General features: G+C 54.5%; 1 protein-coding gene across 3 annotated transcripts in view; it reads left to right on the top strand.

Annotated features, from left to right (window-relative positions):
* MTMR14 (myotubularin related protein 14) overlaps positions 1-16082 on the top strand; it is a 45679-nt gene extending 29597 nt beyond the window's left edge. The window contains exons 11-19 of one of the 3 annotated variants that reach the window (XM_039231438.1): positions 88-173; positions 445-521; positions 778-814; positions 3475-3545; positions 4304-4362; positions 4536-4674; positions 5391-5567; positions 12575-12730; positions 15488-16082. In XM_039231438.1, the coding sequence (XP_039087369.1) occupies positions 88-173; positions 445-521; positions 778-814; positions 3475-3545; positions 4304-4362; positions 4536-4674; positions 5391-5567; positions 12575-12730; positions 15488-15671 (986 nt within the window). In that variant the 3' untranslated portion in view covers positions 15672-16082. The remainder of the gene's footprint in view (positions 1-87; positions 174-444; positions 522-777; positions 815-3474; positions 3546-4303; positions 4363-4535; positions 4675-5390; positions 5568-12574; positions 12731-15487) is intronic. The other 2 variants (XM_039231440.1, XM_039231439.1) reach the window with 2 other exon arrangements.
* The last annotated feature ends 328 nt before the right edge of the window (positions 16083-16410 follow it).

Below are 16410 nucleotides of genomic sequence, written 5' to 3'. Positions count from 1 at the left end.
GACCGGGCCAGGCCGGTGGCATGTCCCCTTCTCAGTCACTCATGTCTGCTTTTCTTCTGGGCCTCCTGGTGTGTGGTTCCTGAGTAGATGACAGCGGGCTGCTGGTACACTGTATCTCGGGCTGGGACCGGACACCTCTCTTCATCTCTCTCCTGCGCCTTTCCTTGTGGGCTGTGAGTATGCATGGGCTAGACTGTGGGGTCGAGGAGCTTCCAGAGGCCAGCTACCAAGAACTACCCTTTGGGAGCATTAGGACCATCTCCAGAAAATAGAGATTTGGAGTGAGGGACCCCGAGTGTTCAGAGCAAGTGTTGGGTTCAGCACCATTCTTGGGGCTGTTGGGCAGCCTGGTTGTCACTGGGTCTGTAGTTGCATTTCAGCTCCTGGGACAATGGGGGTGGGGGTCACCTTCCTAAACTTGGCAGTCTCTCTGGTGTCTTCCAGGATGGGCTCATCCACACATCCCTAAAGCCTGCTGAGATCCTCTACCTAACCGTGGCCTATGACTGGTTCCTCTTCGGGTGAGCCTTTGGGAAATGTCAGGTGGGGGCTGTGCCTGGGGAACTGCATTTCTGTGTGTATTTGGGCGTGGTGGCTCGCGTGACGGGGCTGGAGGTGAAAACACTCCCTCCTCCTTGGGGAAGACTGAAGGTGCTTGTCGGGCCCCACCCGAGGTTTTGATGCCAAAGCCCGGGTCTCCCCGCTGTGACTCCAGTCCCCCTATGACCTCCTGTCCCTGGCACCGCTCGCTTTGACCTCCTCGCCTTCTTGTTTCAGGCACATGTTGGTAGATCGGCTCAGCAAAGGAGAGGAGGTGGGTACCGGGGACAAACACCTGGGCTCTGAGCGCATAGCGTGACTTCTGCTTGGTGTCCACGCAGAGGGGGCAGTTCCTTGCGCCGTGCATGCAGGGATCAGGCAGCACAGTCCGAACAGCACCAGCACAGTAGCCCCCGTCCTGGCCACTCCTCTCCCTGCGGTAGTGCTAAAACCCTTGCCCACATGGCTGTTGTCACCCCGTCTATCAGTCTTCTTCCCCTTGCTTTTGCTGCCATCTTTCTTACGGGTGACCTTGTTTTCTGCACTCCGTTATGGAACCAGATTACGAGCTTTTCCTTGGCCCCTCAGCTTTACAGCAGCAGCCAGAGGCTCTTCCCTGTTTCCTCATCACACCTACTCAGCAGCCTTGAAGCCCCAGGGCCAGCCGAGCAAGCAGGGGCCTGCCCAGCTTCTCCTCACCAGCCCGGGCCCAGCCCAGGCCCAGCCAGCGGGGCCCCAGGGCCCCCTTACTGTCTGGGTGCCGCCCCTTCCTTCCCTCTCTGTCTCCACACCCAGCCCTTTTGCAGTCTTTGCCTCCTTGGTGTGCTCGCTCTTCAGCCTGTTTTTCCTGCGCACAGACCTGGAGTCAGACCCAAGTTTGGACCCTATTTGTCCCACCTGTTACCTGGTGACCTTGAGTAATGTGATTAACCTTGAGCTTCCTGGTGTTGATTGTGCTGCCTGACAAAGAGAATGGGTCCACGTGCCCAGTGTGGGAGCTGTCACACGGCGTTAGCGCTTTCTGTTCTGCCCCTTGTCCACCCCCCCTTTTCCTGAAGCGTCTTTTCCACCCTCCTGAGGCTGCCTTCTTTCCAAGCGTCTTATCTTGTGCCTCCTCCTTTTGTTCGTCCCTCTCAGTGGCTCCTCTCCCCTTCCAGATCTCTTCTTCTGAGTGCTTATCGCATCTGCCAGGGCTGCAGAGCTCATGAGCCTGTTCCTCAAAGGCCTCCACGAACTCTGTCAGAGGCGGTGACTTTGGCATTGAAATCAGCACGCAAAGCCCCTTTGCAGCCTCTCATTTTGAGACTCCCTGGCGCTCCAGAGCATTCTGCAGGCCACCCCATCTCCCTCACCCCCAGACGAAGGCAGATTCTGCCTTCAGAAGCTAGACAGAGGATGAGGCTGAGCCCAGCAGGGTCTGGATTCAAACCCTGGCCGTCTCAGCATAAACAAGGGGGGTCTCCTCAGCTGGCAGGGTGTGGCATTTCCCTTACCCCCACCAGATACTCCAGAACTGATGCTTTAAAAAAAAACCCAAAAAACAAAGCCTGTTAAACACACTCTGTCCTCATCCAGCTCTCGAGGTTCAGGGCGCACTAGCAAATTAAAAGAATTGAGTCTGGGGTGAAGACACGTATTAAATTTTATGTAACATGACATTTTTATACTGACCTAACCTGGGTACCCGCCCTCCATTTTGGTGGTTGGGGGGGTGGGGGTTATTTATTTGAGGTAGTCATATGGGGCTCTTGGATACCATGTGGGTGTTTATCTGAGTGGGGATTTGATGGGCCACGCCTTCCAGAGTCACTGGGGAGTGTATTTAAAAACTGCAGAAACTGCCTTTTTTAATGTTTGTTTATTTTGAGAGAGAGAGAGAGAGAGTGCACATGTGCTCACAAGCAGGGGAGGGGCAGAGAGAGTGAGAGAGAGAATCCCAGGCAGGCTCCGCATTGTCAGCTCAGGGCAGAACCTGACAAGGGGGCTCGAACTCATAAACCGTGAGATCAGGACCTGAGCTGAAATCAAGAGTCAAGACACTCAACGGACGGAGCCACCCAGGCGTCCCCAGAGACTGCCTTTTGTGCACTTCATGGAGACCCATTTGACTCGGGAGGGCACTGGCTGGAAGGGAAGAGAGAGAATTCGCCCAGAGTGGTGGGTTGCAGCTAGAGGTCAGGAGTCTCCTCCTGCCTGTCCCCATCTCAGATTCTGAGCCAGATCATGGCTGCCCCTGAACCCTGGTTCTTCTGAACTGCTGTTTCTGGGTGTTTCCCCTACAAAATCTGATCCCTTTGCATTATCTTCCTGCATTAATCTCACCCCCAAACAATCTCTCTCCCAGCTGTTCTTCCTGGTTAGCCTCTCTCCGTGGGGTTCTCAGGGGAGGCTGAGGGGGAAAGCTGTCATTCTTTTTATCCTTTTCAGTAGCTTCAGAACATGCATGTTGAATTTTTTTTTTAATATTCTTATTAATTTCTAGGGGGGAGAGAGAGAGAGAGAGAGATAGCGTGAGCAGGGGAGGGTCAAAGAGAGAGGGAGATACATACAGACTCTGAAATAGGCTCCAGGCTCTGAGCTGGCAGTCAGCACAGAGCCCGACGCGGGGCCCGAACCCACGAACCGCGAGATCGTGACCTAAGCGAAAGTCGGACACTTAACCGACTAAGCCACCCAGGCGCCCCTCATGTTGAATTTCAAGACGGTTGGAAAACTTAGTGGCTTACCCGTGTACGGAACCTTCCTTGGCCCTGCCTAGGCACATCTGCCCGGCCTGCTACGCCCTCTCCCACCCGTAGTTTGTAGAGCGGAGTTCCGGCCGGGTCCCTGAGGCAGGGCTGTTGTCCATCAGTGGGCCGACCTGGTGGCTGGCTGCTAGATTCCTTTCCCTGGAGAAAGTTGTCTTCTCATGTGTATTGTTTTTGGTTTCTTTAGATTTTCTTCTTCTGCTTCAATTTTTTGAAGCATATCATCTCTGAGGAGTTCTCTGCTCTGAAGACACAGAGGTGAGGAGAAGGCTATTCTCGGACTCTGGACAGGGCACTCCGGGAAGGACCATTCTGGGAAGGGTAGGCAGGGTCTCACTGTCTTAGCCTCGCGTGGCTTCCCTGCACACCTGGCAAGCTGGCGTCCGAGGCCAGGGCAGGGATCCCTGGTGACCCGCAGTGGGGGAAGAGGCTCTTCTGCCTGTGAGGCAGGGCTGGGGTCCGCCTGCAGTCCTGCGAGCAGAAGGGCTTTCGGACAAAGGAGTGGTCTCCGGTGGCCAGGAGAGCAGGGCACATCACTGCAGGGAAAAGCCAGCCTGAGCACAGGGGCGCTCCCAACACCCCACTCTCTGGCCGAGGCAGATTCTTCTGCCTGCCCCTCCCTGGGCTGCCGCAGAAGTGCGTGTGCCTCGCTGTGCAGCCCAGCACCGTGGAACAATCTGCCTCCGGCCTGGGAGACACGGGAGTCTTGTCTGGCCGTTGCCTTAGGACCCCTGTGAGAGTTGGTATCTTTTCTGAATTCACTTGCCTTCTGAGTCCAAGCTCCTATGTATGTTGGACCAGATTGAACTCTGGGGGCCAGGGTGGAAGGGAGGAGTCAGGCTTTGCCGGCCTCTCAGAAGGGGCCTGACATTTTGCAGCGCTCTAGGTAGGACATGTCTCATTGAGTGGTCGGTGGGTTCGAGCTTCTTTCCCGGGAAAGCAGCGTGCCGGGCATGGGGATGACAAAGGAGACCCCGGCCCAGAATGTAATTCACTCTTCTGGTTTCTGTTCACAGGAGGAAGAGTTTACCAGCCCGGGACGCAGGCTTCACGCTGGAAGATATCTGTATGCTGAGTGAGTTACAGGCCCCAGCAGATTTTCCTTCCTCTGTGCATCTTTCTGAGTAGAGACCACGCAGGAACTGTTTGTTCTAGAAACTTCTCTTTCCAGCAGGATGGTGTGGAAGCAGTGGGGGACCAGTAGTGTGAGAAGATAATGTGCTGACCGATGGCACTCTCTTCTTTCAGGACGGAAGGACCGCGGCAGCACCACCAGCCTTGGCAGTGACTTCTCTCTAGTCATGGAGAGCTCCCCAGGAGCCGCCGGGAGTTTCACCTATGAGGCCGTGGAGCTGGTCCCTGCAGGAGCACAGACTCAGGCAGCTTGGTGAGGGGCGGCTGGAACTAAGCTTCCTCACAGCTGTGGCCCAGGGCCACCAGCTCCGGGGAGCCCCGAGAACAAAAGGGACCCCCGACAGTAGGTCTGAGAGCACAGCTCCCTGCCCTGCTGTCTCTCCTGGACCTCAGAGGCCAGCCATCTGGTTGGGGAGGGGCGTGTCTGCGGTGGCCCGGGCACATAAAGGGCTGGGGCTCTCTGTGGGATGAAGAAAGAAGCTGCAGGGCTGGGCAGACAGGGCGGGGTGAGCGGAGGCTGGTGTGAAGGAGACTCCCTGAGGGAGCTCCTTGTATCATTTGCCTGGGAGGTGGGAATCAGGTAGAGAAAATGAGAAGGGACTACAAAATGACGACTGGGAGTTGGGGACTTGTTTGAGGGTGAACTCCTCTGAGAATCTGATGACTCTAGACAAATGACTCAAAATTTTTGCATAATGTTTGGAAGGATAGGCAGTTTCTGAGCTATTAGTTACAAATCTAGCATGTGCTCTGAGGCCAGTAGGCCAGCATTATTTGTATGTCACAGTCCCTCTGAAGACCCTGCTCTTGCTGCCCATGGCCGAGCCTGAGGGAGTACTAATGTATACCCATTCGTATGTGGCATTTTCCCAGTAGAAGGAAGGACCGGGCCCCGAGGTTTGGTAAAAGTGGGCAGAGGGTTTGCCTGGGGTGGCCCCTTGGCCAACAGCCCTACTCTTTCTACTGCAGGAGGAAGAGCCACTCATCCTCTCCACAGAGTGTGCTGTGGAACCGGCCACAGACCTCAGAGGACCGCCTGTCTTCCCACCAGGGGCTGGGGGAGGCCAAGTCTTCCAGCTCCTCATCCTCGAACCATTCTGACTTTTTCAGGATGGGTAGCAGTCCCCTGGAGGTCCCCAAACCCAGGTGAGGTGCTCCAAAGCCCCTAATGGTGGAGGTAGTTAGCCCTCCCCTGTTAATAAGCCTGGAGAGCGGGCTTCCAGCCCCTGAGCTGGTGTCTCAGCTGGTTGCTTGGCATGCAGCCTGGTCAGCGGTGTACCCAGGCGGCCAGAGGGGTTAGACCTTGCAGGTCCACCCCTGCTTGGAAGATGGGTTAGCGTTCAGGTAAGAGCTGGTTTGTAGCATGATCTGAAACTCCTCCTTCCCAGAGCACTGGCAAGGCAGGGAGGGGATCCTGCAGGTCTGGTTACAGTGGGACGGACCAGGGACTGGGGCTGCCTCCACCTGTTGCCTTCGGCAGGTCTCAGCCCCCGGACCTCACGTTCTTTTTAGAGATGGAGCCAGATCCTCAAAGTCCTTTTCGGTCCCCACGTTCCATGCCTGAGTTGGAGGGGCAGCGAGAACGGACAGTAGCAAGCTAGGCTGAATGTGTGGCTCGGGCAGCCGCTGGGAGGCTGTACACCTGAGGAGTGCTCAGCCCGATGGACAGGTGTGGCTGGAGCCGCTGCGGTGATGCTGTCCCCTAGAGGCTGAGCGCGGGGTAGGCGCTGAGGATTGAGGGATGGTCTGGCACTTGGGGAAAGCACTTCCTAGCATTTCCACTTTTTCCGTGTCATTCCCACAGGGAAAGGATCCTGTGAATTGCTTTGTTTTCTAAAGTCTTGAGAACGTCTGGCCTTTCTGGAAACAACAAAGCAGTGTGTGGCTTACGAAGCCCTTAAGAAATTCCAAGGAGAAAGGGGCATTTAGCATAAAGAGCATGAGCCTTGGAGTCTAGCCCAGATTCGAGTCCAGCTCTGAGATGAAGTGCTCCAAAAGTTTCGTGTCTTTTCCTTGTAGCAGGCCTGTTAACAGTAAGGAAACAGCCCCAAGGTCACAGGCGCGTTACAAGGAAAGACCTGAAACTTCCGGAACCCTCCTCCCATCACCGTCCCCTGGTTTTTCTCCACGGGCAAAGGCAGGGACTGGAGGCAGAGCGCCCTTCCCCACACGGGCAGAGCAGGTCAGCTGTAGGCCAGTAGGAGCCCCGTGCAGTGCTCGGGCCCCAGGCGTCCCCCGCGCTCACCTTCAAGGACCCGGAGCTCTGACGTGGCTGCCAGTGCTGTAGCTGCATCTGCTAAACAAAGACCCCGCCTCCTCTGAGCCCACAGGAGGTTTGGGGAATTTGGCTGAGCAGAGCGGCTGCCGGGCAGACAGGTCACAGGCCTGTGCTCATTCTTGGCCTGTGTGGGTGCCCGCTGCCATGCCACCCTTGCACGCCTGGCTTTCCTCAGGCTTGTTCCGGGGCCGCGGTGGCTCTACATCACCCTCGCAGTTCCGGGCTGGAACCCTTACTCACTGTCCCTCCCTCCCTCCTTTCCCGCCTGTGCAGCACTGCTAGACAACCGGGAAAGAGACCAGAAGATTCCTCCTATCCTCTCAGGTCTTGCTCCACGCTTAACTGTCCAGCTGCGAGGGGCTCCCGCTGAGGTAGCCCTCCGGCACCTCTTCCCGCACCCCAGCTTTTATTATCCCCTTTTTCCTGCCAACAGATCCTACTTCTCGGTCTTGTGATAGTTTCCGGCAGCCTCACGGTGGTTGTCGCCTGCACTGGGTGGCTCAGACCCTGAGGGTTGGCCCAGGAGAGCTACAGAGGCCCCTCCCTAAGGAGACGGGAGGGCTGGGGGAGCCCTCTGGCCTCACAGCCTTGTGTGCTTGGCACAGTCGAGGCCGGGGTAGCTGGGCCAAAGTGGGGCACAGGGCCTTGGAGAGGCGTGGGCTGGGCTGCTTTGAGGTGTTTGGCTCTGCCGGTCTATTCTGGGAATGCCTGCTCGGAGCCCAGCTGGTCTGGCCAGGCAACAAGGTTCTGGACTGGGTGCCTGTTTGCCAGAGGTTTTGAAAGACTAGATTATTCAGATTTGGAGCATTCTAATTATGTATTTCCATTAACATTAAAATTAATTTAGTCCCTTTTATCTTAAAGTGCCTGAGGGATCCTGTCATTAGTTTCCCTGCCTCTCTTAGGTAACAACAGCCAATCAGCTCTTTAATGCAGCAGGGGGAACTCTATGGAAAGAAACCCTATCTGTGACGGCTGAAATTCCCTTCATAATGTGAATTCTCTGGGTTTCATATGCTCCAGATTCTACAAGCACATCTCTCTTAAAGCAGGATTTCCCTATGAAAAGAGTCAGCGAAGCTTTGTTCAAAGTTAAGAAGTAGGTATTGCACCGGGAAGAAAGTTTTGTGGGGTGCTAATTCTTACCCAGCCCCAACCCTGTTTTCCAGAGAAGGAAAACTTCTCTCTGAGAAGACTTGTGGCTTTATTTGCATTATTAGCTGCCATGCAGCAGCTTCTGATTGAGCTGCATTTCTGGACCATTGTTAAACCTCTCATTAGCCACAGCGCTGGAGGCTGGGAGGAGGCAAGACCAGTGCTCTGAGCTCATGTGCTTCCCAAGATCCTGGTTACTGAATAGCTCAGCCCCATGTGGCCTCGGTCTCTGCTCCAGAGTCAGACATCTGTAGGGGTGGGGGGTTGCCAGCACAGCACTGTCCATGCCCGAGGAGGGATGGTGCCACCACTGAGCCCAGCTTGAAGCCAAGCTGCCTGAAGAGCAGATTAACTTGGCTAAGGGACACCCAGCAGCCTGGTTGAATAGCTAAGTAAAAACATAGAAACCAACTTCTGTTGCCCAGCTAGCTGCTCTTTCCCCATATTTCACCACATACCAACTGCTCATTATAAGCAGTGAGCTCTGTCCTGGGCTGTGTTTAATGAGGCAGAGAAACCAGATTGCTTTCTGCAATACGTAGGGTTCCTGTCTCGTGTTTGACATTGTCTTGCATAGGACCATAGCTCCAAACCAAGGATGAGTGGTGAGAGGGCATTGCCCGCTTAGGACCCAGGAAAGGATGCTTAGAACCATAAAAGATTTCTTGGGCTGCTGCAGGAATGCATTCCTTCCGTCTATCCTTACTCCTCTCTCTCTCTCTCTCTCTCTCTCTCTCTCTCTCTCTCCCTCTCTCCCTCTCTCTCTCTCCCTCTCCCTCTCCCTCTCTCCCCCCCCTCTCTCCCCCTCTCTCCCCCCCTCCCCCCTCCCCCTCTCTCCCCCTTCCTCTCTCCTACTCTCTCCCCCCGACCCCACACGCGTGCGCATACACACACCCCAATGTTTAAAGTGTGGGTTGAGGAAAACTCCTGTTTTTTCAAATATGGTAAGAAATTGTCCATCTGTGAAGTCATTGCTCTGTGAGTTTAGGACCTTGTTGAAGGGCTCTTCCCTAAGGCCCCATTCCTGGAAGCATTCAGTTAGGCAGAGGCGATGGGACCATCATCTGGAGGCTTGGGGATTGGTAGCGCATAAGTGTACACTAGAAGTGACATCCAGCCCCCCCCCCCCTCAAAGTTTGGGATTTTAGGTCTTGGCTCAAACAGTCATTCCCTGCATGACTTCAGACATGTCACTTGAGGACTTTGAGCTTCTATTTTTCATCTTTGTAATGAGAGGTTTAGACGGGCAACACCCAGGTTCTTCCTAGCTGTGTATCTTCAAGCCTTCTGCGTCAGCCATCAGTTCAGGTGCTTCCGGATGCAATTAACAGAAAATCCATCTCGATAGGTTTAAAAAATAAAGGAAAACTGTTGTTTCTTACGGAAAAGTCCAGTGGAAACTGTGAGCTTCGGGGGTAGTCTGATCAAGGCTCCAGCTCCATTTTCCCTCCTTCTGCACGCTAGCTCTGTCTTCTGGTCAGCCTCCCTAATGGTGAGCAGCCACTTCTAGGACACCCTGCTTCCTTTTCTCATATCCAGAAAGCACAAAAGGACCTCTTTTCTAACCGTGGGTCAGAAGCTCTGTGCTTTATTCCAGTTGGGAATTATATGCCATTTATCGGGCAGGAAGATCAGCGTATTCTGAGGCTGAGTTTTAGCACCAGCTTTGCCGCTCCTAACTGTTCGTAACTTGGAAAAGTCACTTCCCTCCTGAGCTCCGGTTTTTCATTCCATCTTTAAAGTTCAAGTAATGATCCTGGCTTCTGTAAGTTTAAATGAGATAATGGAGCGAAGTATCTAGCACATAGGAAACAAGTGCTCAGTAAGCTGTGGTTGTGGTAAAGGACCTGCCCTTATTCATGTATTTGAGGGCATGCCGGCCATGTCAGGGCACGAGGCGCACTAGGTGAAAGGCCAGGCCGGGCACTCAGGCCAGACCTGTTTACTCTTGCCTCAGCTGTGTGGGTTGGGCCAGCTCTGCTTGTATGGATATTCTTGTGCCTCCTTCCAAAAAGGACTATCTGAAAGATACCTGCTTGTGTCCTGCCCACACTGGGTGTCTGGCAGGAGGTAGGGGAAGATGGGAGTTGTAGCTTGATAGGTGCTATAAAGAGGGTCCCGCTGTGTCCAGATAAGGGAGTGAAGTGTTGCCAAAATCCAGTCTCTTGGGCAGAGACGGGAACCCTGTGAGTTCCCGGGATGTGGACAGATGACCCTGGAACCATTACCCGCCGCACAGCTCTCCAGTTCGAGAACAGCGTGGCCCCGTGTTCCCTCTGGTCCTGTAGGTAGACGACTGGAAGAGCTAGAACTCAGAGCTTTTTTTGCGGCTTTGTGCTTGAGTAATGAAACAGCGCAGAAGAGTGTCAGGTCTTCGTAAAGCCGGCTAACGTTACTGAGCCCGTCTTGAACGTTTTCCTCCTTTCCCTAGGCAGGTGCAGGCACTTGTTCTAGTGACTGTTTGCTTTCATCTTTAGGTGTCCCCTCCAGCCAGCTAATCCAGACGGGCACTTAAGAGCACCCCTCTGCTTAGCATAGCCCCTTGCGCTCAAACCCAGGAGCCGGACAGTTGCTTTGCAGCCCTTCCTTCGACAACAGCCTCCAGTAGGAAGATTCATCTGCAGCGTGTGTGCTCACTCTTGTAAAAGATGCAAAAGATGGTTGCTTGCTGAGATGGCTCTATGTCCCCTGCGATCACGCATCCCGTTACTGTCTGTGTTGCCTACTTCATCCCACGCCTGTCCCCGGGCTACTCCAAACGTGGCTCTTGCCTGGGTGGTGCTAACTGCTGGACACAGGCAGTAAAGGAAGTGGCTAGCCTATGGGACCCGGCGCCCTCACCTTCCATGTTTCGGTCATTTTTCCGTTGGTAGCGTGAGTCTCTGATGGCCTGGGGCGGGGTGGGGGGCGGTGAGCAAGAGAAACCTCCGTGTTTCCAGCACCAGGAGTGCCCCGTCCTACTCAGCATCCCTTCTGTCCCCTCAAAACTCCGGTGTTTAGCACTTGTTTTTAAAAGTACAGACTGCCACAACTGGGGGAGAAACTCTGCCCTCGAGTTTGAGAGAGATTTGTGGAGCCAGGCTGACTGAAGGCCCAGCATAACCTGGAGGAAGCACAGGGAAAATACCAGACTGTGGCATGTGGGCTGCCCTCTCCTGGGCAGCTGCCGTACTGATGTACAGACTGCTTGAGTGCTCCCAGGTTCTCCATCTAGAAGCAAGGAAACACTTCTTTGTAGGGCACGAGGGGCTTCCACCAGGTAGCAGCCCATGTCCCGTTCTCATCCTAATGCTGCCGTCACACGCCCGCCAGGGTTCAGCAGGAATGATGAATGTGGAAGTCTCTGTGTTGCAGGGGGCTCCTATTCGTGGCAGCTTTAACGGAGAAAACCATCTGTTTCCCCCGCTCTCAAGGTGGTTCTGTTGTAGGACAAATCTGTAATCAAACTTGGCTTTGAAAAGCTTTTCTTGCGCTCACCGGCTATGGGACCTTGAGCAAGTGTCTTCGCCTGTCTGGACTGCCGTGTTTCTGTCTGTTCGATAAGGATGGTTAAGGATTGCCAGAGACGCAGTAGCTGGCCAGAGCATCCCTCAGGTGGCAGCTGCTTGAGGATGAGCCTGGGCTGGCCACTCTCGACGGCTGTCGCCTCAAACTAGGAGACCTCAGTGCCAGCTAATTGGGTGGGCAAGGTCAGTGGAGGTCCTTCTCCGTTCCCCATGCCCTATACCACTGTTCATGCTTCTGCTGTGTTTCTGGGCCCCTACAGAAACATCTTCTGCTGTTCTTGAATAAAGGGTCAGACATCAAAATTGATGTACCTCTCGGGATGGAGACCTGGGGTAGCCGGTGAAAGAGCCTTGTTTGATGTCTTCTTATCTCCTCCCCTCCCCCGCCCCTGACTGGGCTACTGCCCTGAGACAGTAGAGAGAGGTTAGTTGTCTGCCGAGAAGGTGGTGGCAGCAGATTCCCAATACAACTTGCCTCTCCCTGCACCAGCCAAACCTCTATCTGAAAAAGGCCTGATGAAGCTGTCAGGTTGCCTGCCTGATTCATCCCTTCCCTCTGGGCATAGCCAGTGAGTTTGCTGGGATGATGCCTGTGAATACAAACCATGGCTCCTGGAAGGTGCTGCAGAGAAGGGGGGGGAGGGTGCTCAGGGCTTCCATCACCTTACTCTTCAATCTAGGTCACCACCCTCCATTGTCCCCCAGAGGCTTTTTCTTGCATCACTCTGATAGAGACCTCAGCGGCTCTTGAGTTCTGCCTTGCCCACCCTGCCAAGTCCGCATGCTGGGAGTAAGAGGCGACCCGGCACCCCTGGTTCCTGGGGCGTCCAGCCTTGCTCTCCCGCTCTCCCCTCCTCTGGGTGCTGTTGAGATTGTACTTGCCGTGTCAGCCACCAGGGCAGGCATGCCCTCACCTGAGGCTCTGGTTGCTGGCGCACCTCTTCTCATTCTGCTTTGCTCTTATTCTTTGGCTTCTGTCTCTGCCCCAAGCTATGTCCTCACAGCTGAGTCTGCCTTACGGACTATACTCTTCTTCCTCAGTCACAACCTATCCAGCTTTTGAAGAAAGTGGTTGACGTTACAGAAGCTCCACCAGCAGAGCCTTGTGGCTATGACCCAGGACCACCGTAGCCCCGCCCCCACCCCTCCAGGGCCTCCCCTGTCAGGCATGTTGACTGACTGTGCATCGTCTCCCCTCTCTCTCTCTGCCCCAGATCAGTGGACCACCCCCTGCCCGGATCCTCTCTCTCCACAGACTTTGGCAGCTGGCAGATGGTAACAGGCTGTGGCAGTATTCAGGAACGGGCTGTCCTGCACACAGACTCCTCTCTCCCTTTCAGCTTCCCGGATGAGCTCCCTAACCGTTGTCTGTAAGTGTCTTGCTTGAGAAGGCAGGATGCTCCCCTGCCCGTGTCAGAAGCTGGTGAGCAGTCCAGAGTGTTGGCTAGGAGTGAGGCAGCAGCTGGCCCCAGGGAGCTGGCCCGGGGTCCCCGCCCCCGTGTCTCCGCTAAGTACACTTCACTGCCCCTGGACTCCTGAGGTATGAACAAGGCCTTATGGGCTGAGCCGGAAGTGTGCTGCGGGGTGTGTTCATTTTCCCCAGCCTCCAGAACTCATCCACGGGTGCCTCAGGGCACACCCTGAGGGAAAGCTGGCTGGACTGTAACTATAGAAGGCTCTATTTCTGTCCAAGGCTTTGCCTGACGTGAGAATCCTTTGAAATCAGAACAGTGGGGTAGTGAGAGTAGGTGTGTGATGGAGACCAGAGCCAGAATGGAGCTAGGTTAGCCCGAGGGCTGTGCTCCTCCAGGCAGAACCAAGGGTTTCTTGCCCTCCCCTTTCGCCTCTGGCCAGGAAAGAGAAGTGGGTGGGGTGCTAAACCCCAAGCCTACAAAATCCTCTTCCTTTAAGGCTCCGGTACTGGGCTTCCGACTCTTGTAGCGTGTCTGCTTGAGTGGCTGCCCCTGCCTGCCCTGCTGCTTCGTGGATGGCAGGCAGAGGAGAGGCCCTGGCGGCCTGGGAGCAGGGCCTGCCCCTCCCGTGATGGGCTGAATGGACTTCAGGTACTAGGATTCACCATCACCACAAGAACCCGACTCCTGCCCACTGGGGCTGACAGGCTGGAGGCGAGCTGCCCAGGCAGTGAAGAAGGATCGATCCCTGCCGAAGGTGGGCAGAGACCGGATCTTGGGATTCTAGGATGGAACTGGCCCAAGAGCCACCTCTGGAGGAAGCAGGCATCTCTGCCCCTGCTTGTTAGCACCCCTCACTTAACTGGCATTAACCACTGAAACACAGAGCTTACAGTTTATACCTGGGGCAGCTCTCTGAGGTCCTAGGCAGCCCTCAGGGTCTAGGTGGTTCCCAGAAGAAGGCTAGGTTCTGTGTTATCTCATGGCCTCCAAAATTGCGCTGTAGGGGTGGGGTCAGGGTTGATTCCCGCTGCGGTCATACAGTATGTGGATTTAGTGCTTGGGCTTTGTTTTCAGAGAAATGTAGCTCAACTCCTAGCTGCTCTGCTTACCAGCTGTGTCTTGAAATGCTAGTTCATTTCTTGAGGGGGAATGGCGCTAGAGTATCTCCGCCTGCCTACCTGTTGCCCCCTGTGTGTCCTCAGGCGGATCACAGATCCTCTCTGGGCTCCAGTTTTCTTGTCTCTAAATAGGCTGATCTCTCCCCCCTTCTGCCTCCCAGAAATAAGGGGAAGTAAGAATAAACACATACAGACCTGTGGGCATTCCATGTGAATACGAACCACTAATCTGAATCTCTCCTGGTTATATGCTGTAAGGAAAAGCTGAAGAACACATGGCCTCCAGCCTATAGGACACGTGATTAAAAAGTAAAGAAGATCTAGGGCCACACATCTCCCCCAGATGCCAAGAGAAACTTCGGAGTTGTTCACGGTGTTGCAGGAATACAGTATCAGCTCCATTTTCTTAGTGCTGCTGCAAGAGCTACTTGACTTTCCTTCACCCGAGAACCTGCCGCTCCTTTCTCTGCCTCTCACACTCACCCACTCATATAAGCCACTCCCACCAATGCACTTTCCGTAGGTCCGTTCTCCCCATACCTACCCCAGGACTGTCATTTATCTTCCTACCTCCGTCTGTTTCCCCCAGGCCCTGGGGTGCAAGTCATTTGGGCTTGAGAACCGGAGACATTGCTGCTACTTCTGACAAACTCCTGGGAGGGATTATGCAGGGATTGGTCTCTTGGGGAAACTTTGGGATACGTTAGTGGTCAGGGGTAGTTGTCTTCTAGGTGAATGGGAACAAGAGGGCTCATGTCATACTAAGTCTGTGACCCCTGGAGAAAGCCCTCTAGGACACAGGTGAACACTGTGTGACTTCCTGACCTTTCCTCTGATTCCATGTCCCTCCCACCCCTAGCCGGCATACCTTTGAGTCCCTAGGTTGTGTGGCTGCTACGCCTCTTCTATTAAAGACCTTTCAAAGTGTCAAGTAGCCTCATTCTTTGATAAGCCTGAGTTTTCATGTACTTGTTCCCCTTCATTTGGCTTTTTTAACTTGTTCTCCTCCTTCTTGACTTCTAGTTACAGGGCAAGGAGAGAAGAGGGGCTTCCTGTCCTCCACCTGTGATCAGTGTTTGTAGAGGAAAGAAAAGCAGATGGAAGCAGCACAGGAATCCTGCTAGAAAAGCCAGCACCCCTTAGCAGTTTGCCTGGGGACCACAGGGACTGATGTAGCTAGAGCCTCAGGGGCTTTCCGCTGAGGGCCTCTCCAGGACACTGCCCAGAGCTCGCTCACTCTCAAGAAGGCTAAGGCCTGTGGCCAGCCAGGGCCTGATGCCTGATCCTGTGGTCTCTTCTTAGGTCCAAGATGCGTGCCTCACTACCGAGGAACGGAAGCCACCCTCTAGCTTACCTTCCCCTCCCCCTCAGTGCACCAGCAAAACCCGTTGCTTCTAGGTAGGAACAGTAGCCTGAGAGCTGAGGGGAACGAGGCCAAATAGTTGTGGCCTGAACCACAGAGGCAGTACGGCCACAGGACGGATGCTGGCCTTGTATTTTCAAATGCAGAAGGATAGGTGGTGTGGTATAAACATGAGGATGTTGGACCCTGCCCCAGAGTCACTCACCGCCCTCCTTCCCTCCCTCCCCATAGGCTGGCAGCCCTGAGTGAGCGGGAGACTCGCCTGCAGGAAGTACGCTCAGCCTTCCTGGCCGCATACAGCAGCACAGTGGGGCTTCGAGCAGCAGCCCCCAGTCCCTCTGGTGCCATCGGAGGCCTGCTGGAGCAGTTTGTCCGTGGCGTTGGACTCCGGGGCACCAGCAGCAGCACCTTATGAAGTAGCCAGCCCACAACAGTTTCCTGCTCCTCTCACCTGAGCCCTGAGCAGAATCAAAGCCATGCCCGGACAAGGGGTGCTTCAAGATAGGGGGAAATCTCACTCCTTCTCCGTCACGCACGTGGCAGCCCCAAAGCCAAGCAGGGCCGAGGACAGGGTTCTCCAGCCCCCAGCTTCCTGACTGGTGATCACCACCCCTCTGGTCACTGCCTTTCACCCACTCTGGTCTTTCTTGGGATTCCCATCAACTTTCAGAACTGTAGGGGAGTTCCCTGGGGCCTGATGAAGGCTGAGACCTCACAGAAGACTTCCTCTTTCCATTCTTATTTTCCTGGAGAAGAGGGATCACCTGCACTGAGAATGAGGCAGTTTGACACAGATCACAAAATAAAGTCTTTTTGAACAACTCTCTTGCATTCTCATTTGATTGCTGTCTTTGTGGAGTTATTTGGAAGGTTCTTCGTGTTCTTGGGCCTGAAGGGGGTGGGGAGGGGCAGCTAAAACAGACAACTGAAGACAGGGTTGTGCCTCTTAACCCCTACCTAAGCCATGATAATCTCAGTGAGATGGGGAGATGTAGTCACAGGTGGTTAAAGTGGGAGTAGTGATCCTCAGGCATCAGTGGACCCTAGTCACGTAGGAAGCCTAGTCACACAGATTTCCCAAGTAAGAGGAATTTAGATGGGGCTGCTGAGATCTTCAGTTAGCTAGGAATGGGTCGGGGTGGGGGATCCTTCAT

The sequence above is a fragment of the Hyaena hyaena genome, unplaced genomic scaffold (genome assembly GCF_003009895.1).
Source record: "Hyaena hyaena isolate Hyena2069 unplaced genomic scaffold, ASM300989v1 scaffold_56, whole genome shotgun sequence".
In the NCBI taxonomy this organism is placed as follows: Eukaryota; Metazoa; Chordata; class Mammalia; order Carnivora; family Hyaenidae; genus Hyaena; species Hyaena hyaena.
The sequence above is the reverse complement of the archived record's forward strand: the minus strand, read 5'-3'. Positions and strand labels throughout refer to the sequence as shown.